The sequence below is a fragment of the Rattus norvegicus genome, chromosome 5 (assembly GCF_021556685.1).
Source record: "Rattus norvegicus strain SHRSP/BbbUtx chromosome 5, alternate assembly SHRSP_T2T, whole genome shotgun sequence".
Classification (NCBI taxonomy): Eukaryota; Metazoa; Chordata; class Mammalia; order Rodentia; family Muridae; genus Rattus; species Rattus norvegicus.
The window spans coordinates 167,454,961-167,482,097 of record NC_141538.1 but is presented as its reverse complement, the minus strand read 5'-3'; the positions used below and the strand labels follow the sequence as shown (position 1 = coordinate 167,482,097).

Here is a 27,137-nt window from a genome sequence, read left to right as displayed (position 1 = left end):
ACTGTGAGCTCACGGGTGTTCCCTGCCTCACAGCGCTCTGCGCCTTCCCTACATGGTTCGTTTATTGATGAGGCTGACACGGAGAACACAGGAGAGGCAGACCCTTGGACTCCTCTGAAGATCCCCCTCAATCTCTGATAGGCCTTTGCCAGACAGGGATGCATGGGTCTCCCACTCTTCAGACAGTGGAGGGTGGTACTGTAGTGAGAAAGCAAGGGAAAATGGGTTGGGGAAACACAGCATCTTATGGCTCATGGTCATGCATCATATTTACACACACATACACACACATGCTGATTTTACAGTTATTCTAGCTGAACCATTGGTCTATGAGACCCAAATGAACTGTTATTTTCTTTAGGGGTGTGTGTGTGTGTGTGTGTGTGTGTGTGTGTGTGTGTGTATCTTAAACTATATATCTAGATATATATACATAAAGATATATATATATATCTTTAATTTTAAAAATGTCAAGGGCAGGCTGGAGAGCCGGCTCAGTAGTTGAGAGGATTGGCTGCCCTTGCAAAGAACCCAGCCTTGATCCCTAGAACCCACATGGAGGCTCACAGCCATCCACAACCCCAGTTCTTCTGAAGCCAACCCTTTCTCTTCTGGCCTCTGCAGGCATCAGGAATGTAGATGCACACACACACACACACACACACACACACACACACACACACACACAGGCAAACAGGCAGGCAAAACAGTCATACACATAAAATTTAAAATAAGAAAAAGGATTTAAAAATTAACAAATATATTAGCATCAGAAGAGACTTGGACGGGGTGCGTGCTCAAATGCCATCTAGGATGGTTTTAAGAACAGGGGGGTGGGGTAACTTGTGCTACTCCCTAGGAGGGTGGGGGTCTTAGTGCTTCTCGGTTTCCTGAGGGTCCCCACATCTCCTAGGATGGCACATTACAACTCGTAGCTTCCTCCTCCTCCTTCTTCTTCCTCTGGAAACCGGCAGCTACAAGCATCTTCCTCTTGAGCAGTTCTAATCGCCTTCTTAAATGCTAAAAAAAACAACAGATACAATGTAACAGACATGTTAGCCGCAGTCTCTGTTACACGAGACACACCTGGGAACTGGTTCTCAACCCTAGCAAGCTTACAAACCTGGTGATGGCAGGTTCGAGCTTCCTAGATACAGCTTATTTTATCTTACTGCATTTTAGTTTAGTTTACTGTGGTTTGTTCCCCAACAGGATCTCACTCTGTTGTTCTGCTGACTTACAACTCTCTCTGTAGATCCAACTGGCCTTGGACATGTGATTTCCCCTAGATCAGCCCACCCAAGAGCTGGAATTACAGGCATGCCCCAATATGCCAGAATTTATTTCCTCCCTCCCTCCCTCCCTTCTTCCCTCCCTCCCTTCTTTCCCCTTTCAAAACCATTTTTCTATACTTTATACAACGGCTTGAAAACAGCAAACCAAGGCTCGAGCCCAGCTCACAGTGGCTGAAAGTGCGGCCCAGGCTGCAGGTGCGGTTATGGCTTCAGAGCGGCAGCCCCTTTTTTATTCTCTGGAGTATTTCAGATTTTCACTTCTTCTCCATGAGATCACGTGGCACCAAGTTTAAAGCTGCTCACTAGTTCTGTCTACGAAAGCCAAGAACTAACTGATCGGTGTTAGGACCGTGGCCCCAGCACCCGAGGCTCTCCCTGCAGCTACAGCTCAGGCTGTGCCTTATCTGTGGTTACAGCTGAGCCCCGCTTCCAGCTCTGGGTCTTTTCAACCTAGCAAAAGACCCCATTCCAGTGCGTCTACGCTCCTAGATCGTCTACGTCCTAGATCGTATTTTAAAGGGGAGGGGGAGGGGAAGGGAGCAAAGTTAAGACTGAGGAATGCTGCTGGGATAGCTTTTTTAATTGTGTCCAAGATTTAGCCAAAATAGTAAGTATTCACTTCAGGTCAGGGAGGCCATACTTTCCCAGATTTGCTGGTCTATACTGTCCAAAACTCCAGACATAACCTAGGAAACAAACACAAAGTGGCTGGAAGACAGAGGGGACAGGGAAAACTGGCCAAGAATCTCAGGGCCTAAGAAACAGCACAGCATAAGCTGCCTGGGTCTCCCCTCTGCCTCTGATTCCCAGAGGGGAGCAGGAAGAGCTGAGAGGAAGCCAGCACAGAGGTAGGAAAAACCCCGTTCTCTCCAGTGACAGGGATAGAATAGCCTAGCAAGATGGGAAACTGCTAGACCAATGGTTCTCAGGCTCTGGGTTGTGACCCTGGAGGGGTCAAACGACCCTCTCACAGGGATCACCTAAGAGCATCAGAAAACACAGACACTGACATTACAATTCATAACAGTAGCAAAATTAAGAGTTATGAGTAAGAATGAAAATAATTTTATGATTGTGGGTCACCACAACATGAGGAACTGTATTGAAGGGTCGCAGCATTAGGAAGGTTGAGAACCACTGTGATAGACAATGAGTGACCATCACTGCAAAGGCCAGGGCCACTCCCAGACCCCAAGGGGTAATGGGCTGGGAAGAACCCTCGCTGTCCAGGTTCGCCTGCTCTCCCTCAGAGGAAGCTGATAGAGCCTCAGATTATACTGCCACTCCTGGTGCCACCCCGGTGCCAGGTCAGTGGAGGCCACCTGGACTGCAGTACCTAAGTGTGCCTTGTCCTCTGAGCCAAGGTAATGCCCTTTGAGGCCTGAAAGGATCCCTACACAAAGGCAACAGCAAGCCCCTCCTCCAACGAAGTTCAGAGCAGACCTCCCTGGGAGTGGCCTCAGGCAACCAGGGAGAGCTCAGCTCGAGAAGATATGACCGACCGATAAGATAAGAACCGATAAGAATCTAACTGCAGCCTCATCAAAATGTCCAACAAGCAACCAAGAAGACATCAGAAACAAATGGGGAGTAAACAAGTCGGAGAGCTACGTGCCATAGTGAACATCTAGAGTCCCAGCTACTTGGGAGGTGAGGTAGGAGCACTGCTTGAGGTCAGGAGTTCAAGACCAGAGGGACAACATAGTGAGACTCAGGGAGAGAAACAAAGGGAACCCAGTAGCTATTTTTTTTTTTTTTGGCTCTTTTTTTCGGAGCTGGGGACCGAACCACTGAGCTAAACCCCCAGCCCCCCCAGTAGCTATTTTAAAACTGAAAATTCTGATAACTAAAAATTGGGAAAACCATGACTTTTCACAATGGAATGGGGAGGGTGGAGCAGGAAATGTCCAATCCATGGATGGATGGACGGACGGACGGAGCCTCAAGGACTCTGACAAGAGACCCAAATTGACATCACTGGAGCACGAAGGGTCAGAGGAGGGAAACGGGGCTGGAATGTTAAAAAGCATTTGAAGAAATAATGGCTGATTCGCCACCACCTGCTGCAGCCTCAGAGCTGGGAAGACGAAAGCTACAAGTTCTAGAAGCTGACTGAACGTCAAACTGGAGGAGCCCAGGAATCCACATCACATCACAGCCAGGGCTCTGAAGACAAAAGGCAGAGGAAAGTCTTGAGAGCAGCGAGAGACTCCTTGCTACTTACAGGGGAAACCCACTGGAATAACAGCCAGCAGGAAGTGTCTCCCACCACACAGAAGCAGAAATGTTGACCTATTTATTGTTGTCTATGCACACCCCTTCTACACAGGATAAACACATGATCTAAGGCACTATGTCGTGCTGAATTGTTTTAAATTTATTTATTTATATATAAGTACATTGTAGCTGTCTTCAGACACACCAGAAGAGGGCATGAGATCTCATTAAAGATGGTCGTGAGCCACCATGTGGTTGCTGGGAATTGAACTCAGGTCCTCTGGAAGAACAGTCAGTGCTCTTAACCACTGAGCCATCTCTCCAGCCCCGTGCTGAATTGTTTAAAGAAAAGAGGGAGTGGGTCTACGGTGCTGGACACTGCTGGCTCACACCTTTAATCCCAGTAGATCTTTGAGTTCAAGGGCAGTCTGTTTACATAGTCTCAGGATAGCCAGGGCTACACAAAGAAACTGTGAGAAAGAAAGGAAAAGGAAGAAAGGAAGGATGGAAAGAAGGAAGGAAAGAAGGAAGGAAGGAAGGAAGGAAGAGAAAGGGGTTGGAGAGATGGCTCAGTGGTTAAGAGCACTGATTGCTCTTCCAGAGGTGCTGAGTTCAATTCCCAGCAACCACATGGTGGCTCACAACCATCTGTAATGAGATCCAATGCCCTCTTGTGTATCTGAAGAGAATGACAGTGTACTCACATACATACAATAAGTAATTCTTTAAGAACAAAATCAAAGGACTGGGGCTGGAGAGATGCTCAGTGGTCCAGAGAGCTTGCTGCTCTTGCAGAGGGCCTGAGTTCAGTCCCCAGCATCCGCATCAGGGAGCTCCCAATTTCCAACTTCAGGGTGTCTACCTCCGACACACATAACATTCACTTACACAGGCACATATATGCATAAAAATAAAAGCTTTAGAAAAGGATTTTTAAGAAGGCTGAGGAGACGGCTCGGTAACTAGGGTGACTAAGGCACCCACTCATGAGGATGCAAGGTTGGCTCCCTAGAATCCCACAAAATGGCCAGGTGAGCTTGGCAGCCCAATTGTAATTTCAGACTTGGAAGGTAGAGAGCAAGTTGACTAGCAAGTCCAGCCTGAGCTGAGTTTGATTGACAGACCCTGCTTTGATGAAAAAGATGAAAAAAAATCAAAAATGATTCCTGACATCAAAATAAGGTCTCCACATGCACATTCCCCCCCATAGGTATGCCCAAATGTATGCAAAAATATTCAAACGCATACACCACACAGACACACATATGAAGGGGGGGCAGTAAATACTCAGGCCTAAATCTGAAAAAAAAAAAAAGCATATAGGACTTATACATTGTAAATTACAAAATATCAGTAAAGTAAGAGAAAGTATAAATGGAGAGACACACTATGTTCACGGAGAGGACAGCTAACAGAAAGATCCGCAGATTTCATGACAGAATACTAGCTGCCTTTCTGTAGACAGAGATAAGAGTCTCATAAAGTTCCCGTGGAAATGTAAAAGAAGCAGAATAAACAGCTAGAACTAACCTGAACAGGGAAGATGGAGCAGGGAGGGTCCTCTCTCTCTCTACCCAGTTTTGAGACTGATTTTGTAACCACAGTAATCCAGACTCTGTGGTGCTGGAATAGACGCAGCTCTAATAGGAGAGGGACTCCACCCCTCTCGAGCACAGCCAATGATCGGGGACCCCACCCCTGCAGAGCACAGCTAATGATCGGGGCCCTGCCCCCTCTCGAGCACAGCCAATGATCGGGCACCCCCGCACGAGCACAGCCAATGATCGTGGACTCCGCCCCCTCATGAGCACAGCCAATATTCGGGGTAGACAGAAGAGGGAGAATAATGTTTCTTTGAATGACACTGAACAGGGCACACACAGCTCCCTAACCCCCCAAAGAAAAAGTCTCGACTTTAATTTCTGACACTTTATAGCTAACTAACTTATAACTTTTATTATCAAACATAAAAGTGTAAAACGTAGATACTACCACTGCGGGGAAAGTCTCAACCCTTCAGACCCAGGAGGTAAGGAAGGGTTCTTAGATGTGAGCTGGCGAGGTAGCTCGGCTAAAAGCACCTGCTGAGGAAGCTTGAGGGCTTGAGTTTAACCTACCGGACGCACATGGTAGGAGAGCACCTACTCCCACGGGGACTCCATCTCATACACATGCATGACCATACACATACATACGCTCGCGCCCCCCAGTCATTACACACACACACACACACACACACACACACACACACACGCGCGCGCGCGCGCGCGCGCTCACACAGGGAGAGAAAGACATAAAGACTATTCTTCCTTTAAAAAAAGAAAGTGTTCTACCTGCATGTACACCTACACACCATAAGAGGGCATCAGGCCCCATCACAGTTAGTCGTGAGCCACCACGTAGTGGCTGGGAATTGAACTCAGGACCTCAGAAAGAGCAGATAGTGTTCTTAACAGCTGAGCCATCGCTCCAGCCCTGTTAAGGAACTAGTTTGAGGGGTTGGGGATTTAGCTCAGTGGTAGAGCGCTTGCCTAGGAAGCGCAAAGCCCTGGGTTTGGTCCCCAGCTCCTAAAAAAAGAAAAAGAAAAAAAAAAAAAAAAAAAAAGGAACTATTTTGAAGCCAAATCCAGTGGCAACCGATTGTAAGACCAGCACTCCTATGGAGAGATGGATGTGAAGCAGAGACAGGGGTAGGGGGATGGGAATGGGGGGGGGCATCAAGAGCTTGAGTGCCGTTTTAGTCTACACGGCTTGGTGGAAACAGGAGAGACTGCCTCAGCCAAGTGGAAGGAGAGAATCCTCCCTCTGCAGGTGGCCTTCTGACACACAAAGTAAACAAAAGCAAACTCAAATATATATATATATATATATATATATATATATATATATATATATATATATATATCCCTACAATTTATCTTAAGTGATACAAAACTTACTTTAGCATGAAACATAAATTTGGGGATTTTTTTTTTTTTGTTGCTTTTGTTTGGTTTGGGGTTTTTTTGTTGTTTTGTTTTGTTTTGTTTTTTGGTTTGTTTGGTTTTTTTTTTTTTTACATGTACGTAAAAATGTCACGGGGCTGGAGAGATGGCTCAGTAGTCGAGCACTGGCTGCTCCTGCAAAGGACCCTAGATCAGCTCCCAGCACGCACACAGTGATACATGACCTCCTCCTGTAAGTCCAGTTCCAGAGGATCTGCCCTCCACGTGTTCCTGCGTGCATGTGATACTCATAAAACCCGTGCAAGAGAACACACGTGACATAAATAAAATAAATAATAAATACTTTTTTTTTTTAAACAACTAGGAGTCAAAATGGAAACTTGAGGAGCGGCTGCCAGAGAAAGGGCAGACAGGAGTGGGGAGCTGAGGAGAGCCAGCAAGGCCAGTCCTTGCTTGTGGATAGTTTGGGGATTTTTTTTTGTTGTTGTTGGTTTTTTTTTTTTTTTTTTTTTTTTTTTGTTTCATGTGTGTTCTGTACTTCAGAGTCCTGGCCTCGTTGTGACGTTAGAGTCTCGTGGATGCCACGTGACGCTATTCTTCTCTCTGTGACTTTCTGTGAATGTGTTATGATATAAAAACTAAAAGGTTTTTAAAGTTCTTCTTTTTAAATTGCGGGTCAGTCGTTACTAATTAATACCTCTGAGAACATGCTCACAGAAACCTTGCTGACTCTCTGCGTGGGGATGTGATGATGATTCTTTTGGTTAGAGGGCTCCACCGGAAAGAGGCCTGGGCAGGGGAGAGGAAGACCAAGGGAAAAGATCCGACATCTGCAGAGGGGGACATTCACGGGTGTCCCCTTCATTGATAAGGAAAGGACAGATGGCCCCGTGGGAAGACTGCTCAGCGTAAGAAATCCAAACAGCCAATCAAATGTGAAAAGAGGAAAAGGAGTCTAACCTCAACTACCATCAAGGAAATGCAAATCCAAACCACACCCAACCAGACAGATAAAAATAGCGCTACCTCGTTCACACCGAAGTGGAGCAAACAGCACTCGCAGCTCACTGAAGAGGCATCGAGTGTGGTCCACATCATTTCGTAAAAGTTTGATCTACTGCCTTGGACAGGACTTAAGTTCCTCATTCCCACATCTCCCCTGCCACAAGTTAAAAAACAAAACCAAAGCTGATCCGCTGACTAATGAACAACAGCCACCCTTACCTGACTAACCACCTCTCCAGGTCAATCCTCAGATTCTTAAAGGGTGCCTGTGTGCGCATGCGCGTGGTGCGTCCCCGCGTCCCAGAGGACAACCTGTGGGAGTCCGTTCTCTCCTACTACCCAGGGTCTGAACTCAGGTCATCAGGCCTTGCAGCAAGCGTCTTTACCTACTGAGCCCTCCTCAGATATTTCAATCAATCTCCATGCTCCTGTCTGCTCTCCTTTTGGGCTGCAATTTCGCCACCTGGATGCTCTTTGTCTCTGACCGGATTGTAACCGGCCTATCCGCCCTCATCCTGTCCTTCACAAAGTCAGAGCACAAGCCACCCCGTCTATGAAACGTAAAACGTGTGTAGACCCTGAAAGCTTTTGTGGAGGGTACTAACTCTGTGCCAGACAGTAGCTTGTTTCCTTGCAGCGTCCTATTTATGAATGGGTGAAATCCGCTCCGAAAGCTTTCATTCACTGTCCGCTCGGCAGCAGTCCACCCTACACCCCATTCCACACCATCCAGTTCTCCCTACTTCCTTAAGTGTAGACCTGAGTCGAGGCCAAGTCTACTCACCATCCATAGAAGTAAAGCAGGCTGGGTGGGGTGGTGCTCTCTATAGCAATGTGCACGCATTGACATGTGTGCAGTGCACACGTACGTTTGAGGTCAGAGGTCCACCTTTGTTTGCTTGCTTGCTTTTTTTGCCAGAAAGAGTCTCTCACTAGCTTTACTTTACCAAGTAGGAGAGGCTGGCTGCCTGCTCTGTGTTGGGAGCACATCACTGCTTCTTACACAGATCTGGGTGTTAGCATGTCTCTGTGTAAAACAAACAGTTTACCAACTGAGCTAGTCCCCCACCCCCAGCTTCTGAGCAACATGCTTTCCTGGTTCTTCTGTGCTGTCGGCACTGGCCGACTAGGTGCCCACACTCACAGGAATCTGGGACTGGGGCATATGTGTCTGATGTCCTATCCATACCCTAGGTCCTGTTCTGTCTCTATTTCTGCCCTAGCAGTCACCCTTTGCATTGTGGGGCCTCAGCCTTAACTCCAACTCCACCTCTCAGCACCAAGTCACAACCTCCCCAACTGTGTCCCCAGACTCTTGGGTACTTTGTGGGTCCTTTCTCTTCCACCCATCTCTACCCCTTCCCTTCTTCCCTTCCAACTCCCTAACACCAGGTAAGAGAGGGGAAAAAAGGGTGGGGATGGAGGTGGGGGGGGCAATGATATCATTAGACTACTCCCTGATGACTAGAGGTATCAAGTTCCTTGGGGCAAGTTTGACTTTTGCCTAATTTCTTCTTTTTGTCTCTTTGCACCCGACTACTTAACAAACCGCAACCAACAGCATCCACCCGCCAGCCTGCCAAACAGCCCCTTCCAGCAGGGCTCTATCATTGATAATCCCCTGAGAAGTCTCTGGAATTCCAAGTGTCACACATTCCCAGAAACTATCTGCAGCTGGCGAAATCACTCCCCTGTTAGAGCATGAGGCAAACCGTAGTCAGCTGCCCTGGACAGTCTGAAGCAGCCCCATTTCCCACACATGGGGTTAAAACAAAAAAATCATTCTTATAATATTTCTGAGTTTTAAAGGAAACCAAGATTCTCACTATATGACTGCCTCCAGACATTGCTACAAACTTGTCCTGGCTTTGCAACCATGCGCTAGCCAATTGTCCGCCTATAATTTAAAAAAAAAAAAAATTCAAGCCTACAGTATGGCTGGGGGGGGGTGGTAAAGACACTCTTGACACACAAGTCTGAGGACCTTCATTCAGGCCCTGAAACAGGAAGACAAGGCATTCTGAAAGGTTGTCCTCTGACTCCCAGACATGTGCCTGCCTCCCCACCCCCACCCCCATATACCACGCTGTATTGGCCTTACGTTGCTTGAATATGTGGGGGAACTTCTTCCTGAGCCATTTGGGCACAGAGAACCAGAGAATGATGAAGATCAGGAACAGGAGCAGCGCTAATGTCAGCGCCAGGAACAAGGTAAGAACCTGCAAGGGGCGCTCTCCTGAGGGAGCAAGGAGGCAGATAGCAAAGTGGTTAGTGAGGACAATATTGACCCACACTCACCCCAGAAATGCATGGGCCCTGGGGAGGCAGTGGCCAAGCACCCCAACCCATGACTCGATAAGCTTTGATGACTTTACTGTCTTTTGGTTATTCGTTCTGTTTTGTTTTTTGAGACAGGGTCTCACGTATCCCAGACTAGCCTCAAACTACACATGAATCTGAGGATAACCTCAAACTCCTGATCCTCCTGCCTCCACCACCAGGCTGGGGTTTACAGGTACACACCACCATGTCCAAATTCATACAGTTCTAGGGATGTTTCTGCACGTGACAAGCAATCTACCAACTGAGTCACAACCCAAGTCCTAAATCTCAATGGCTTTTTAAAATGAACCCAAATGTGGGCTGGAGAGGTGGCTCAGTGGTTAAGAGCACTGACTGCTCTACCAGAGGTCCTGAGTTCAATTCCCAGCACCCACATGGTGGCTCACAACAATCTGTAATGGGATCTGATGCCCTCTTGGGGTGTGTCTGAAGACAGCTACAGTGTATCCATATGTAATGGCTTTACTAGAAGCCTAGGGAAACTAAGTAGCTCGCCCACTGAACATAGAAGAGGTGTGAGGCCTGTCAGTCCCGTGGACTTGGCCTTCATGGGACAAGGGTCTCTATTACTGACTAAGTAACAGCATCCAGAAAACAAGACAGGGCACAAAGAGGATGTTACCTCAGAGCTGCCTGCTGTGGGCAGAGCTGGTAGGCCCATTGCTGAGGACATTACCTTGTGGTCTGAATAGACATCATGCGTTTACTTGGATGAGGTTTTTCAAGGTTTTTATGTAGTTCAGGCTATCCCGGAACTTGCCAACTTCCTGCCTCAGCCTCAGTAGGGGCATTATTCCAGTTGTACACTACCACAGCTGCTCAGTAACTTTTATTTAACAGCAAATAAAACAATCACCTGATTCTCTCTCTGGAGTAGTCACAGCACTAGGAGTGGTACTGGGAGAGAGGCTGACCACAGGGGGTCCACAGACCACGTCTTTCTCCTTGGTCCCATTCTTAAGCACAGACCTTCCGTCTAGAGAGCAGCTTAGATAAATCAAGAGAAGGAACTTAGATGGTTAATTTACAGAGGAGCACAATGAGAAACTTTGTATCCAAGTGATGCAGCCGGCCTGGGCTCACAAGCAGTGGGCAGATGATGTGAGTACCGAGAGGCTCTCTGGCCTCCCGCCCATCTCTCTCAGCTTCCTTTACAGCCAAATTCAGTCAACGTGGTGCAATGGGTTTTGACTCATTAATCTCTCAACCCTTCCCCTGAAGTTCTTGCTCCTTTCAGTGCCCTGGGCCCACGCAGGGCATCAACAGGGACGGGGGTGGGGGTGGGGGTGGGGGTGGGGTGGGGGTGGGGTGGGCGGAGAGTTCCAGACAACGCAGGCGTAAGCCCTGGGTCTGCACTTCAGAGTGACCGTTGGCAGATTTATAAAGCCTGTCTGAAGCCTTGGTTTGCTCAGCAGCTTAAAAGAGAGGCAGCCTGTGCTCCCAGAATCAGGATGAAAGCAAGTGAATAAGTCCTAGGGATACAGGCTCATGAATAGCAGCTGTTACTAACATCACCACCATCAGCATCACTATCCTCTCTACCATCATCAGTACCATCACCACCACCACCACAACCACCATCATCACAGCCACCATAGCCACCACCACCATCACTATCACAACCACCACATATGATTTTTCCTTTTCTTTAGATCCCTGTTCACGCCCCGTTTTACAAACACTAACTTGGGGCGTTCTAATCAATTTAGGTTGAGGATCACAGGCGTCTAAAATGTGATTTTACCACCAGGGTCAGTAGTCCGTGTGATTGCCAGTTGCCTTCACAACCTCTGAGCCATGTGTTCCATACCCAGACCCCTGTTGTCCTAGGCACCATCAAACCTCACCTGGACGTATGGCCACCCCCAGAGCCCAGTGCCAACCTTGCAAGCCCTTGAGAACATCTGGACCTTTTCCACTGCCTGTGTCCCTCCAGCGGCCAGCACAGCACACATGTATGTGCTGGAGGCAGAGGCCCTGCTCTCCACCACACACACAGCATGGGTTCTGAGGAAATGACCACCTTCATGGGAGCTTCTGTAAGCACAGAGTTCCCCTGTCACCTAGGGGCTGTCACTCCAGATCTACTTTCCAGTGACAGTGTCCCCCTCCTTCAGTTTGTCCCAGGGTCTTTGCGTTGTAAGAAAAAATGAGAGTGGGGATGGGGATTTAGCTCAGTGGTAGAGCACTTGCCTAGCAAGCACAAGGCCCTGGGTTCAGTCCCCAGCTCCAAAAAAAAAAAAAAAAAAAAAACAAAAAAACAAAAAAAACAAAAAGAAAAAAAAGAAAGAAAAGAAAAAATGAGAGTGCATACGTACTTCGTCCAGGGTCGGCAGACGCCGGCGCCGTCCTGGTCATTAAACGTTCCCAAGCCACAGTTTTTACAACCTAAAGAAAAGTTGAGAGGTTGGGGACTTAGCTCAGTGGTAGAGCGCTTGCCTAGCAAGCGCAAGGCCCTGGGTTCAGTCCTCAGCTCCGAAAAAAAGAAAAAAGAAAAAAAGAAAAAAAAAAAAAGGAAAGTTGAGAATCAGTGGGAGGCATTTTACTGTCTCACAGCTTTCCCCGGGCGATGAGCAACTGAACCAGGTCATTGGGTCAACCTGCGCACACTGCTTCGTGGTTAATATGCAGATTAGTTTAATGTTTTTTTTTTCTTTTTTTTTTTTCCGGAGCTGGGGACCGAACCCAGGGCCTTGCGCGTGCTAGGCAAGCGCTCTACCACTGAGCTAAATCCCCAACCTAGTTTAATGTTTTAATCCACATGTATGTGTGCATGCATCTGTACACGCACACGTTCACGTGAATGCAGAAGAGAGCAGCAGATCTCCTGGGGTAGGTGTGACAGGCCATTGTGAACCGCCTGACGTGGGAACGGAACTCGGGTCCTCAGCAAGGGCAGCAGTCTCTCTCAAGCACCTGCTAGATGATTCCTGCGCTGGAAGCCTGGGACTGCTCGTGTCCAGTCTAATCATATGAGGGATACTGAGCACATCTAAACATGTCCGGATGCGCAGCTCTGCTGGCTGACAAACGTCCCGGTTTCAGATTATTCCCACTCATGGAAGCACAATAGCACACGCACTAGAGCGGAGTGAGAACACCTGTGGGCAATGCGTCTGCGCCTCCCTCTGCTCGCTATGTTCAGGTTCACAGACTCCCACCCACAGGGTGGAGGGAGAGCAACCTACCCTGCTCCGTTAGTTCCTGGCCGGGCCTGCAGTCCTTCTCACACCTGGTACACTTTGGCCCCAAGCAGTGGAATCCCTCCACGCACTCACACTCTGCGTTGTGGGTAGAGGAGCAAGGCTTCTTGAACCTGAAATAGCCTACAAACCCCAGCTCCGTGTTACCCTTGACCTCCAAATTCAGGAAACGAATCTTAGTTCTGCAGTTTTACATGTGTGTATGTATATATTCATACATGTACACACATATACATATGTGCATATATGCACACATACATGTATACTTCTATGCACATATCATATACACCATGTGTACATATATATACACATATGCATAATATATACATCATATACACACATATACACATATACATCACATACACATCGTATATATACTTGTACATCATATGTACATATACACATGCATGACATATACAGTATATATGCACATATATATGTACATCACATACACATATACATCAAATGTACATATATGCACATATATCACATGTACATATATACGCACATACATCATATGTACTTATATACACATATAGATACATATACATCACATACATATATTGTATATGCACCTATACATCATGGGTACATATATACACATATACATGATACATACATAATATATACATACTCATCACATACACATATCATACATGCACATGTATATCATATGTATACATATACATCATATATGCATCGTATAGACACATATATGTACAGATAGATAGATAGATAGATAGATAGATAGATAGATAGATAGATAGATGGATAGATAGATATCCATGGTTGCTCTGCTTATGTTAGTGACATTATAACTTTAGAACATCATGTTTGCCTGTTTGCTTTCTTTTCTTGGTTTGAAATAGGGTCTCATTGTGCAGTCCAGGCTAGCATTAAACTAAAAATCCCCCTGCTTCAGTTTCCTAGCGCTGGATCTGTGTGCCACGATGCTTGGTTCATACTGTTTTATTTTCATTCTCAATTACAATATGTTTATGCTTTGTTCATAAAACTTTTTCTTGGATTGGTGGTGCGGCTCAGTGGTAGAGTGCTTGTCTACCATGTCAAAGCCTTGGGTCCCATCCCCACCTCATAAAACAGGCATTCCCAATCTGTGGGTAGTGACCCCTTTCAAGGTTGAATGGCCCTTTCACAGGGGTTATCTAATATAATGGGAAAACACAGATGTTTACCTTACGATTCATAACAGTAGCAAAATTACAGTTATGAAGTAACAATGAAAACAACTTTAAGGTTGGGGGCCACCACAACACAAGGAACTGTATTAAAGGGTCACAGTATTAGGAAGACTGAGAGCCACTGTCATAATCTCATCATTTGAACAAGAAGATGAGATGTTTAAGGATAGCCTGGGCTACATGAGACCTTTATTTAAAAAGAAAAAAATCTAGGCATGGTAGTGCACACCTTTAATCTCAGCACTCCAGAGATAGAACTCTCTGAGTTCCAGGGGCAGTTTGGTCTATATAGTAAGTTCTGGGTTACCCTGGGCTACATCATGAAATCCAGACTCAAAACAAACAAACAAACAAACAAAAAACAACGAAAGAAGTCTCTGATGTCAAGTGAGTATTTGCTCTGTTACTCAGAAAGCTCAACAAAAATGATTGTTATTTCATGAAAGAATTTTACTACACCCAGCTGTGGACAGAGGCATCAAGCTTCCAAAGAAAGATCAGTGAGTAAAAAGGGAACAAAGATGAACTCTGCCCAATGGTCTCCCTCTGAAGCAAACCTCCAGACTTGGGAGGCTGAGGAACGGGAGTCATGAGTCCCAGTCTAGCCTGGGCAACAGCAAGATCTCCTTTCAAGACACAGAGACAGACTGAGCTACCTTGACACACTCTGCAGATGTCACAGTTCGGCTGTCCACCTGTGCTGGAGTAGGTACTTGGAGGGCAGCTGGTGCAGACCGGAGGGTATTTACTGCAGAAAGTCCCTGCAAGAAGTGTCACAGGCGTTTGTGTCTGACAACATACGACCAGCACTTGACATCGGGATAAACTTTCCATCTGCCCTCCTGGCATCACAGCAGTAGACACGTCTACTGACTGGCATTTTAAGACTGCACACCTTTGTGGGGTGACCCTTGGCATAATCCAGCAACCAGGAATAACAACATATAAATAGTGTCACGAAGAGATCAAGAGGGGGAAACCCCGCATTTGTTGAGCGATCCCTTTGGGAAGTGAGCAGAGCAGGTTGGGACCCAGGAGAAGGTCACTGGGGCCAGCCACCTGCTTGCTCTCTTCTTGCTCCTCCTTACTGCTGAACGTGCACCTCATATACAAAGCTCACATGTACCATGGGGCTGTTCAGATCCTGTCCTGGGACCCTTCCACGCAACCCTATGAGACAGCTTCTCCGATTATGCTCGGATGGCAAGTTGAAGTGGCGAGGTAAAGCTGGGTCCCCGTGGCCGTTGGTTGTGTTCAACAAGCTTTTGCGAGGGAATGAGCTGTCTTCTAACCAGGTGTGCGGGTTAGAATAGGCTTGGCCCATGTGGAGAGGCACTATTAGGAGGTGTGGCCTTGTTGGAGCAGGTGTGTCTCAGTGGGCGTGGGCTTTTGAAGTCTTTTAATGCTCAAGCTCCACCCAGTGTGGAAGAGCGCCCTCTCCTGGCTGCCTGCAGAAGACAGTCTCCTCCTGGCAGCCTTTGGATCTAGAAGTAGAAATCTCAGCTCCTCCTGCACCAAGTCTACCTGGTGAGAATCCATGATGATAATGGACTGAACCTCTGAACCTATATAAGCCACCCCCAATTAAATGTTGTTCTTTATGAGAGCGACCTTGGTCATGGTATCTCTTCACAGCAACGGGACCCCAACTAACTAAGACACCAGGCTAACCGAGCCTTCGACAGTCAGAAAAGCACCTGCCAGTTTGGCACTTACCAGCCTCACAGCTGTCACAGGGGTTCCGCGTGGCTCTCACCTCCTCGGTGCCCACCACCAGCAGCACGGTGACCACCATGTTGTAACAGCTGCTTCCCATAGCGAAACGTCACATGCACAGGACACTAGCAAAGGAAAGTCCAAAGCGTCTCAGATGAGCTGCTGCTCTGGCTGCTGCTGTAGTGTGCTGGCTCGACATGCACCAGGGTGCAGAGACCCAGAGTGGAAGTAGATGTCTGTAAGCCCAGCATACGAGTGATGGAAGCAGGGGGGCAAGAGTTCAAGGTCATCCTCAACTGCGGAGAAAGCTCCAGGCCAGCCTGGGCTACATGAGATGCTCTCTTTGAAAGAGGGAGACTATCTTACAAGTGTCATTCTGTCAACTATAAACGGGGTGGGTTTCCCTTCCCGAACTGTCCACACCGTCAACGATCCCTGAGCAGTTCCACAAGGTTTTAGGGAGCAACTAAGACCGGAATATTGGGGCTGCGTTAGTGCTTCCAGATTATCAGGCTGGCATTGATTGCAGCCAAGCTGCCCCTGAAGCAGAGTCCAGATGGCCAGTGCCATTTTTTTTTTTTTTTGCTTCTTTTTTTCAGAGCTGGAAACTGAACCCAGGGCCTTGCACTTCCTAGGCAAGCGCTCTACCACTGAGCTAAATCCCCAACCCCGATTGGGTCCATTTTTTAAAAAGACCCCTGTTAATTCACTTTCAGAGTTTTCTTAAGCACAGACCTGCACTTGCCCAAAATTCAATTTTGAGATTCGAAGCTTGTTAAAAACGAACAAAAACAGGTAATTAAGAGCAAATTCCAAGGCTAGTGCTGAAACTCAGGTGGCAGAGGACTTGCCTGGCATGCATGAAGCCCTGGGACTCAGTCAGACCCAGTGGTTCACATCTGTAATAGCACTCAGGAGATGGTGCCAGGAGAATCAGAAATTCAGGGTCACCCTTGGCTATACAGACAGTTTGAAACCAGACTGAGCTACACAAGATCCTGTCTCCAAAAAAAGAAAAAGAAAAGACTTTCTTGGTCTTTATGTAGTGGGCAGAGAGAAACTATAAATTACCAGGAAGGTACCATCTAGAAACCTGCACTGAGAACGCAGTCCATCCCCACTTCTCTAGTCCCCCACTAGCCCCAAGCAGACAAACCTTGCGATCTCGGGGCAGCGAAGAAAGAAACGTTCTGCTCCTTAGCAGCTCGGCGAGGTTCTGCCGCTCCAGAAGACCACAGGTCAAACACAGGACCTGTGACTCAACTGAGCAGGGCCTCCTGGGAAATCCCCACGCTTCTCTGTGAAGCCGTTCATCTCCTCGCTGCCCTCAAAATCCCCAGAGCTCCAGTCCCTACTTGATGTTACTTTGAAAGGTTCTTGGAACCAACTGTCGACCATTAGGACATTTCCTGGACAACTTTAGGAAACAAATTTGGTTGCTGAGCATAGTCCGTTACCCATGCCAAAGCTTTTAATGCGTCCTTAAAATACCGGAGACTTAAGGACTGAGAACAACCTAAGGGTTGTTTTGTTTTGTTTTGTTTTTGCCACAAATCATCTCCTAAATCTTGAGAACAGAGAGACAAGCCTCTTAACCCCAGCACTGAGCTGCGCTGCAGAGGGCACGACCCAACCCTGGAAGGGACCCCAGGAATTGTGTCACCGGTGTTAGAGTGCCCTTATGCAAATGAGACGGCTCTGGCTGTGTGTCCAGGCAGAGGATCAGCAGGGCAGGATACTCTGTGATGTCTGCGTGTGAGACTGGGGAGAAGACAAACTGCAGGGCAGGAGAGAAAAGGGAAGCAGGCTGCTCGCGGGCACTGGGTGATGTTACTGAATGAAGTGGAGATCCGTGAGAAAAAGAAAGAACTGGTGGAGGGGAAAGAGAGGGCAGAGAGGGTGAAGAGCAGAGGAGAAGGGGGAGGAGGGAAGGAAGAAGGAGGGAGAAGAGGGGACGGAGGAGGGAAAGGGAGGAAGCGGTTGCTATGGAAACAGAGCATGATTAAAGATGCTTAGGAGATGGCAGGGAGGGGATCGTGGCAAGAAGGCTTGGACAGACACACAGCTCTAATTCCAGAACTCGGGTGGCTGAAGCAGGAGGCTCACAAGTCCTGAGTTCCAAGTCTGCCTGGGTTAGGCATCAAGTCCTAGTGTTTCGAAAGGGAGGCTTTATCTGGAATCCAAATGACTAACAAATGCTTTTCCACAAGAGAAAAGGAGGCTTGCTCTTGGACCGAGAGATGGGAGACCAGAAGAGAGCCAACATTTCGTAAAACGCATGCCGAAAGCTCTCCAGGTCTGCATGAGGCCAGTCGTGCCACTGCCCACCTTTGAAGCATGCAGGAGAGGGGCCGGAGAGGTGGCTCTGTGGTTATGGTGGCGTAGTGCTCTTGAAGAGGACCTGAGTTTAGTTCCCAGCATCCACAGTGGGCCGCTGACAAGCACCTGTAACTCCAGGGAGATCTGGTGCCCTCTTCTGGACTCCTTGGGTGCCTGAATTCATGCACACATATCCCCAACATATACGTAATTTAAAAATAAAGGGTATTGGAAAGATGGCTCAGTGGTTAAGAGTACATACTGCTCTTACAGAGGACCCAGGTTCAACTCACAGTGCCCATACCAAGTGGCTCATAACAGCCTGTAACTCCAGCTCATGCCCCATAACATAAACGTCAACATTTGAGTTATACATAATCAGGAAATTTTATGATACTCACTGGGCATGAAACCATCACCTCCAGTTAATTACAGAATTCTCCCATCAATCATAAAGAAATCCTGGGTTGGTTCAGTGATCAAGGTCACTAGCTGTCCTTGTCGAGGACTTGGGTTTGATTCCCAGCATCCCACGGGGCAGCTCACAGATGCCTAAAACTCTAGTTTCAGAGAATGTGATGCCCTCTTCTGGCCATTTCAGGCGTTGCATGCATATGGTGTGATACGCAAAACACTCATGGCACGATTTTTTTTTTTTTTTTTTGAGACAGTGTCTCAATATGAAGCCTCAGTTGGCCTGGAACTCACTGTGGAGACTAAGCTGGCCTCCTGAGTGCTGGGATTAAAGGCGTGCGCCACCAAGTCCAGCTTTTAAGGAATATTTTAAAACAGAAATTCCTAAAGCCAGGCATGGTAGCGCACACCTTCGATCCCAAAACTCGGGAGGAAGAGGCAGGCAGAGGCAGGCAGATCTCTGAGTTCAAGGACAGCCTGGTCTACAGAGCAAGTTCCAGGACAGTCAGGGCTACACAGAGAAACCCTGTTTGGGGGTGGGGTGGGGCACATGACAAAATCCCACATATGTTGTGTCCCCCTGAGACCGATCTTGTCTCTGGGCACTTGTCTGTTCTACACACTCATAAAGTACAATTAATTAGCCAGCCTGTGGTTTTCTGTGACAGGTTCCTTTCACTTAGCGTATTTTTTTTTTTTTGGTTCTTTTTTTTTTTTTTTTTTCGGAGCTGGGGACCAAACCCAGGGCCTTGCGCTTCCTAGGTAAGCGCTCTACCACTGAGCTAAATCCCCAGCCCCCACTTAGCGTGTTTTTAAGGTCCATTCATGTTGTAGAATGTGTCCTCTTCCTGGTGTAGTAATATTCCTTTAGACAGAGATATCCCATGCTGTTTATCCATTCAGCAGTTGATGGACACCTGAGTTGGTTCCACCCCTGGCCTTGACGCTGCCATTCAGGTGTACACATAACCGAACCGTTCTCTCTGGCGTACACTTAAGGGCGGGGCTCCTGTGCCAAGTAGTAGCTCAGTTTCGCTTTGAGCTGTTTCCCACCGAAGCTACATCAATTCACAACCTCGTCTGTAGCAAAGAGCGGTTTTGAGTTCTCCACACATTAATGCTTGCGATTTTTCCACTTAAGGAAAGTGGTCAGCCGTCCTGGAGGCTGGTGGCATGGTAAGCCACTGAGATTCGATCTGCTGTCCTTGGGATTCTGACTCCAGTGAATCCTGAGAGGGAGGGAGTGGGGACATGGTGTGGTGGTCACGAGCCCACACTTGGCCATCAGTCGGGCCTGGATAAATCTAGACTCTGACCTTTATGTTTATGTGGCCAATCGGACGTTATAGTACAGTCATCCTATGTATGAAGGGATGAAGGAAAAGAAGTAATGTGGACCGCATAGCTCAGCACCAGGCCTGTGTTTCCAAAGAAAACAGAACTCTCGTGAGATGGGTTTTGAAACTCCACCTCCAGACTCTGGTAACAATCATCAACAAAGTACCAGAGGCAATGGGAGAGAAGCAGAGGGGAAGGGGCCATCTAGGAACATACCCTTCCAGCTTCCCAGTCATCCTGCTCCAACTTTGGTGACTGGAAGTCTGTCACACCATAAAACACACAGCCACACTGCTGACCAGATCACCTGAGGCTTCTTTTTTTTTTTTTTTTGTTCTTTTTTTCGGAGCTGGGGATCCGAACCCAGGGCCTCACCTGAGGTTTCTAATGCCCTGGGCTAACCCAGTGGCCTTTGTGTATTTCGTATGCACCCGTGCTCTGTGCCCCTGCTGCACGGTGACATTTAGTCGAGCGAGACCTGCTCCTGCCATCTGGGTGGTTGTGGGCAGAACTGTCACCTCCCCTGAAGGGATGTCATTTTTTTCCCACCACAGTGACATTCATGGGCTCCTCTGCCCATGACACATGTCTCCTCTGAGCTAAGAGATTCTCAAGATTAGTTTTATCAGCCTACAGCTGAACCAGACCAACCGCTCCAGGAGTGCTCTGCGCAAGGTGCTTCTCCGCCGTCACCACGTCCCTGCGGTCTTGTGTGGTAAAATTACCGCGGCTACGAAGGTAGATGACAGGAGACACTGCCCATGCCAGCAAAGCGCTTGGTGGTCATTTGCTTTGAAAATACATGAGCTACTGTTTAATCCATCGTGTCTCTCTAATCTTCCGAGTGTAATCTTTAAGAAAAAGAAAGTCACAAAACTACAACATCTTCCTAAGTCCAGACAGAGTACCAGCCCTTGACGGCACCCATTAAACTGCTTCTGCCACCTTCTCAGGTCTGAGCTGGGGACCGGCTCTGTGTGCCTATGACCGTGTCAAGTGAGTGTGGCTCTGAGCCTAGACAGCATGAGGTTTCACCTGCCGTAAGGAGCTGAAGAGATGTTTGGAAGGAAGACAAACAGGCCAAGCCCCATAGCACACACCAGCAAACCCAGTATTTAGAGGTGGCGGCAGGAGAACCAAAGGTTCAAGGTCGTCCTCAGCTACACAGTCTATTCAGGACCAACCTTGGCTACTTGAGATTCTATAAAGAGGTAGAAGGGGGGAGGGGGAGGGGGAGAGGAGGGGGAGGGAATCGGAGGAGGGGAGGAGGGGGAAGAGGAAGGGAGGGGAGGAGGGGAGGGGATGTGTCAGTGGAGATGATGGTAGTTGTCTTAGGGCTTCTACTGAGGGGAGGGAAAGAAAGGGGAATGGGGAAGGGGTACATGACAGAAGAACTAGAAAGGAAAACAAACTTTTCCTGTGAAAAACGCCCAAGGGCATTGTGACATGTCCTTGTGACCCTTACCCCATATCCTGGGCAACTACCCAGTAGGTAATATCAGATAAGGCATTTATTCACTTGTGATACCAATAGAAGCTGACCCAGAAGAGGAAATCAAACAAAACTCAGACAAAGGAAAGTGGTTAAAACAAAGAAACAAAGAAGCCATGGCGGAGGGTGACCTGGAAGAAGGAAGCAGCACTAAGGAGAGGTGAGGTGCTGGCAGCCAGGCTGCTGGCCTTGCTCTGGCTCATGCACTCTCCCTGTGTGATACCCATGCTCATGAGACCTCAGGGTCCCCATCCTGCTCCGTGCACGGGGTTTCTCTGGATGCCCGCATGTCACATCCAGATATTCAGAAGAAAAGTGTCAGATAAGATCTGTTACTAAGTAAGTGCTCTCCAGCCCTGCCTACAAGCCACAGATACACAGTTTGCAGGTGTCTGACCTGCGGCTGGGACCTGGCGGGTGGTGCCTACCAGTGGCCATACTGTGAAGGTCCCTGCCTTCCAGATACAGGGGGTGCAGCCCACTCCCCTACAGCTGACTCTGGGTAGGAGATCCTGGTTCCCCACATACCCTACTTATGTTCCAACTCGTACTTCTAAGAGAAAGACCGTGTGACTCCTGGGTCTCGGAAGTGCTGCGGCCATACTCTACGACCACAAACACTTCACATCGTCCTCAGATATGGATGCGTGGACTACACAGCACAAAAACTTAATACTTAACCTTTACTAGAATCATCCAGAATGAAACAGAACTCCAGAACTGTAAGTAAATTGAATTCTTACACAGCTGGAGGCAGTGGCACAACTCTGTAATTGTAATTCTTGGGTGGCAGAGGTAGGCGGATATCTGTGAGTTCAAGGCCAGTCTAATCTCTATGGCAAGTTCCAGGCTACCCAGGGCTTTGTGATGAGACTGGGTCTCAAAAAAAAAAAAAAATTCAACACAACTTAAGAAAAATTTTAAACGTTAAAAAAATGTCCAGGTGCTGGAGAGATGGCTCAGTGGTTAAGAGCACTGACTGCTCTCCCAGAGGTCCTGAGTTCAATTCCCAGCAACCACACAGTGGCTCACAACCATCTGTAATGGGATCTGATGCCCTCTTCTGGTGTGTCTGAAGACAGCTATAGTGTACTCATACATAATAAATAAAATCTTTTAAAAAAATTCTCATATTTAACATTTAAAAATAAATGTTTTATTAAATATTAGCATTTAATACCAGCATTTTCTATTTATTTGTTTTAGTTTATATTTTATTTTTTTTAAGATTTATTTATTCATTTAATGTATGTGAGTACACTGCAGCTGTCTTCGGACATACCAGAAGAGGGCATCAGATCCCATTACAGATGGTTGTGAGCCACCATGTGGTTGCTGGGAATTGAACTCAGGACCTCTGGAAGAGCAGTCAGTGCTCTTAACCTCTGAGCCATCTCTCCAGCCCCTTATACTTTAATGTTAACAGATAATCTTGAAGCCTTTAGAAAAATATTTCTTTCTTTTTTTTTTTTTTGGTTCTTTTTTTCGGAGCTGGGGACCGAACCCAGGGCCTTGCGCTTCCTAGGTAAGCGCTCTACCACTGAGCTAAATCCCCAGCCCCTAGAAAAATATTTCTTAAAGTCAAACTAAATATGAAATAAATTATTCTAATTGTGTGTGTCTGTCTTGAGTATGTACATACGACCCCCCAGGAACCGGACTTAAAGGCAACCTTGACTGCCTCTTCCAGATGCTGGCACTTGCTTCTACCAACTGAACTGTTTCTTTAGCCCCTGTGGCTCTAGACTACAGATATTAGCTTAAGGGCCTAGGGAAGGACCTGTCGTGGTCTGAGTCACACAGACAGTGTACAGGTCATCTGGGCTATAGCCACCTCTGCCCTAGCTGTGGGAGCTTGGAGGAGTCCCTGAATGTACAGATAATATAAGGCTCATGTAGACTATTTAGTATCTGTGTTCCTGGTTCTGGGAGCTGGACACAGCCTAGCATACAGATTGCCAGGCTATTTAACCACCTCTGGTCCCCAAAGGTCACATGTCTTTTCCTTTGAAAAGACAACCCCGTGTGCTTAACATTCCTGGTTTCCCTATTGATCTGTGGGCGCTGGGGCCTCATGCTCCCAACAGCACCTACCAAATTCTCTGCACTTGGAAGCAAAGGCCTGTGTGTAGCCTGAGGTCAGGCTGGCCTTGATCCTGCAGCTATCCTCCTGCCTAAGTGTGGTGTGAATAAGAATGGTCCTTATGGACTCATATATTTGAATGCTTAGTCACCAGGGAGTGGACCTATTTAAAAGGATTAGAAGGATTAGGAGGTGTGGCTTTGTTGGAGAAAGTGTGTCACTCAGGGTGGGCTTGGAGGTTTCAAAAGCCTATGCAAGTTCTGTGTGTGTGTGTGTGTGTGTGTGTGTGTGTGTGTGTGTGTACGCATGCGCGTCTGTCTGTCTGTCTGTCTCTCTCTCTCTCTCTCTCTCACACACACACACACACACACACACACACACACACTCACTCAGATCAGGATATAGTTCTCAGCCCCTCCTCCAGCCAGCACCACACCTGCACGCTGCCACGGTTCCCACCTTGATGATAATGGGCTGAACCTGTGAAACTGTAAGCCGGCCCCAAACTAAATGCTTTCTTTCTAGGAGTTGCCTTGTTCATGGTGTCTCTTTACAGCACTAGAGCCGTGACTAAGATACTTGGCTTCCTGAGTACCGGGATTACAGGCATGAGCCACCACACCTGGCGTGAATCATACCTAACCTTATAACCGTTCAGAACTGTGAGCACGATTCTAATGTGGGAGGAAGGGGAAATTGTGTCACTGCAGGCCAGTGTTCCAACTCCTGCTGCCCCCTCTTCATCCCCATGACAACCTATGAAGTAGACAGATGCCACTAATGTGGGGCCAGGGAGTCATGTGTCGGGACAGGAGGGGGTGGGGTTGAGGGGGTGAAAGAACCAGAGTTGGGGTCAATCTAAGGCCAGTGGGAAAGTTCCACAGCAAACCTCCAAGCACAAAGACTCCTCCCTTCCAGGGAGTAGTTAGCTCCTGGATCAACTGCAAACCAAACTGTCAAACAGAGCCACCTGTGACTCCCAACTGACCTCTCCTTAACTCCCAACCGTCCCCCCTGGAAAGTCCAGAACGGTCCACTGATCACGAGTCAGCTGGGAGGTCACTTTACCCCATCAATTGTACCCTGCCTAGTTACCATTGTTTGAATTCTACCCCAATTGTTTGCAAGATATATGACTCCCTGTCAGAGTCTATTCAGGTCGTCTCCCCTTGAAGTACGAGGACCCCGACATGCCAGAATTAAACGCCTCTTGCTTTTGCATCGATCACTGTCTCCATGAGTCTCATTCAAGAGGTCCTGGAAGAGGTTCGAGTCGGACCTCACAGGGGCAGGGAGCTGTGAGACAAGGGGAACCAGTCTGGAATAAGAATGGAGTTGAGGGGTGTTCAAACCCCAGAAATCTTGTCCTGAGATCGGCAGAAGTAGGATCACTCCTGCTTGCCCAGGGCCTACATGTCCCGGCACATGTAGCCCTATGCCCTCACCTTTGCCCTTCTGGAGGAGGTCATGTAGCCAGGGAGCCAGATTAAACTTCCTCTCCCTTATAAGTTCATGTCCAGCAGCACCTGGAACTCCTCCTTATGCAAATGAGGTATCCTGATCCTGGTCTCACCCCAACAGAAACCCCTACTCAACCCCCCCACCAGATTTAAATAAATAAAAGGCTTTGTGTCTGTTGTTGTAAAATTATAAAAAGGGCAGTCTTTTACCCCGCCAGGTTCGACACTACACATCCCAATTCCGTGGCGGCCCAAGGCCTCTAGCTGCCGCACACTCTCTTACACTTAAATCACTACATGAAAGAACACACAACACAATAACCTCTGACCCAATTGATAAGACATAATTGCCCACCTAAACATACAAAGTCCTGTTCACATCCATCCCTTAAGAATATTCACGGGGTTGGGGATTTAGCTCAGTGGTAGAGCGCTTGCCTAAGAAGCACAAGGCCCTGGGTTCGGTCCCCAGCTCCGAAAAAAAGAACCAAAAAAAAAAAAAAAAAGAATATTCATAACAGGGGCTGGGGATTTAGCTCAGTGGTAGAGCGCTTACCTAGGAAGCGCAAGGCCCTGGGTTCGGTCCCCAGCTCCGAAAAAAAAGAACCAAAAAAAAAAAATATTCATAACAACCTGTAAATGTGCAGAGTGGAATTTTTTTTTTTTTTGGTTCTTTTTTTTTCCGGAGCTGGGGACCGAACCCAGGGCCTTGCGCTTCCTAAGCAAGCGCTCTACCACTGAGCTAAATCCCCAGGCCCCAGAGTGGAATCTTAACATCAGCCTCCGTGTTCCCTCTGAGGTTACTCTGCAGTCTCCTCCAGTCTCCTGTCCTTTCTGTTCCAGTCTCCTCCTCTTCCCTCAAACTTTTCTCCCGCCCATCCTTCCTTCTTGTCCAGTGACAGGTCTCTTTCTACCTTGTACCTGCCTTCACCTTATAACATCCTCCCACCCCCCAATGTCTCACTGAATTCTGTCTCCCGAGACTCTTCACAGAGAGCTCTCCGCCTCCTGTCTCTTACCTCTCAGCAGTTCCTGTTTCACCTCCCCCTCAGGATCCACAGGTTGTGATCACAGGCTGATCATGCCGCTATGGGCAGAGAAGTGGAGCCTGAAGGACAGCTGGCACCTCAGTGTGAAACACAGACACCGACAGGACATTCGGGAAGAAAATGAGCAACGCCCACACACCAGGGGACATCCACAGGCCCCACCAGATCCCGCCTCCCCACCATGAAGACTGGCAGTCTGTTTTTGCCTTTGATCTCCTACTTTCTGTTTATGGTGTCACCTTCTGGCCAAGGTAACTGCTTGGCATTGGTAGAAGGACCCTAGACCCCTGCCTACTTGGGTGTCAGTCATAACCCCATATCTTTAATCTCTCCTTGGGAAAAAAAAAAAAAAGACCAGTTATACAATGACCACTTAAACACCCTTAGGACGGTCACTGTTTTCTCTGAAATTTGCAGACAGGCTCAAGTCCTGACTGCCCAAGAAAGATCCTCTCTGCCCAGGTAAAACCAGACCTTTCCTATTATGGAAAATACCTCATCATGTCAAAAGGAGTCCCCAAGTTAGAGGGCTCTGCGAGCCCTGCTCAAGAACAGTGGCTGAAACTTACCCAAAGGTGAAAAAGAATGAATGGTGGCTGGAACTCAGAACCCCTGGCCACAGGGTCTCTGTCAGCTCTTTACGCTGAGGGCTGGCCTTCAGCACCTGAATTCCAGGAATGACCGATGGTCGGATGGTGGGGGGTGGGGCAGCTGCAGCTACAGCGTCACAGCCTGACCCAGATCTTAGACTTTTCTTCTTTGCTTGATTTTTTTTGTTTGTTTGTTTGGACGTTTTTCTTTGGTTTAACCCTAATACTGAAAATAACTCGATATTAAAGATCCCTTCACAGGATTCCCCACCCCACAAAATCTCAATCGTTCCTTTTCACCAGTGAACACTTGGAAGGCAGCCACTACGGTGGAAAGCCTGTTAGCTCAGAGAGGCAGAGAAAACACCCAGCTGACCTTCCTCCTCGGCTGGAATCCCAGAAGGAATCCCTGTCTGCAGAACCTTCTCAAATGACCTCCTCCAGACTGAATGCCCCTCCCTTCTGC

At 47.8% G+C, this 27,137-nt stretch overlaps 1 protein-coding gene across 4 annotated transcripts; it reads right to left on the bottom strand.

The window, feature by feature from the left end:
* Positions 1–743: 743 nt before the first annotated feature.
* On the bottom strand, positions 744–27,137 carry Tnfrsf9 (TNF receptor superfamily member 9). Of its 4 annotated transcripts, XM_087550771.1 has the most exons (9): positions 27,048–27,137; positions 26,651–26,897; positions 15,927–16,051; positions 14,867–14,971; positions 12,994–13,131; positions 12,124–12,193; positions 10,662–10,792; positions 9,564–9,698; positions 744–1,020 (listed from the first exon to the last, which is right to left on the bottom strand). In XM_087550771.1, exons 3-9 carry the CDS (start codon positions 16,024–16,026, stop codon positions 923–925), a joined length of 777 nt encoding a protein of 258 aa, XP_087406897.1. In that variant the 5' UTR covers positions 16,027–16,051; positions 26,651–26,897; positions 27,048–27,137; the 3' UTR covers positions 744–922.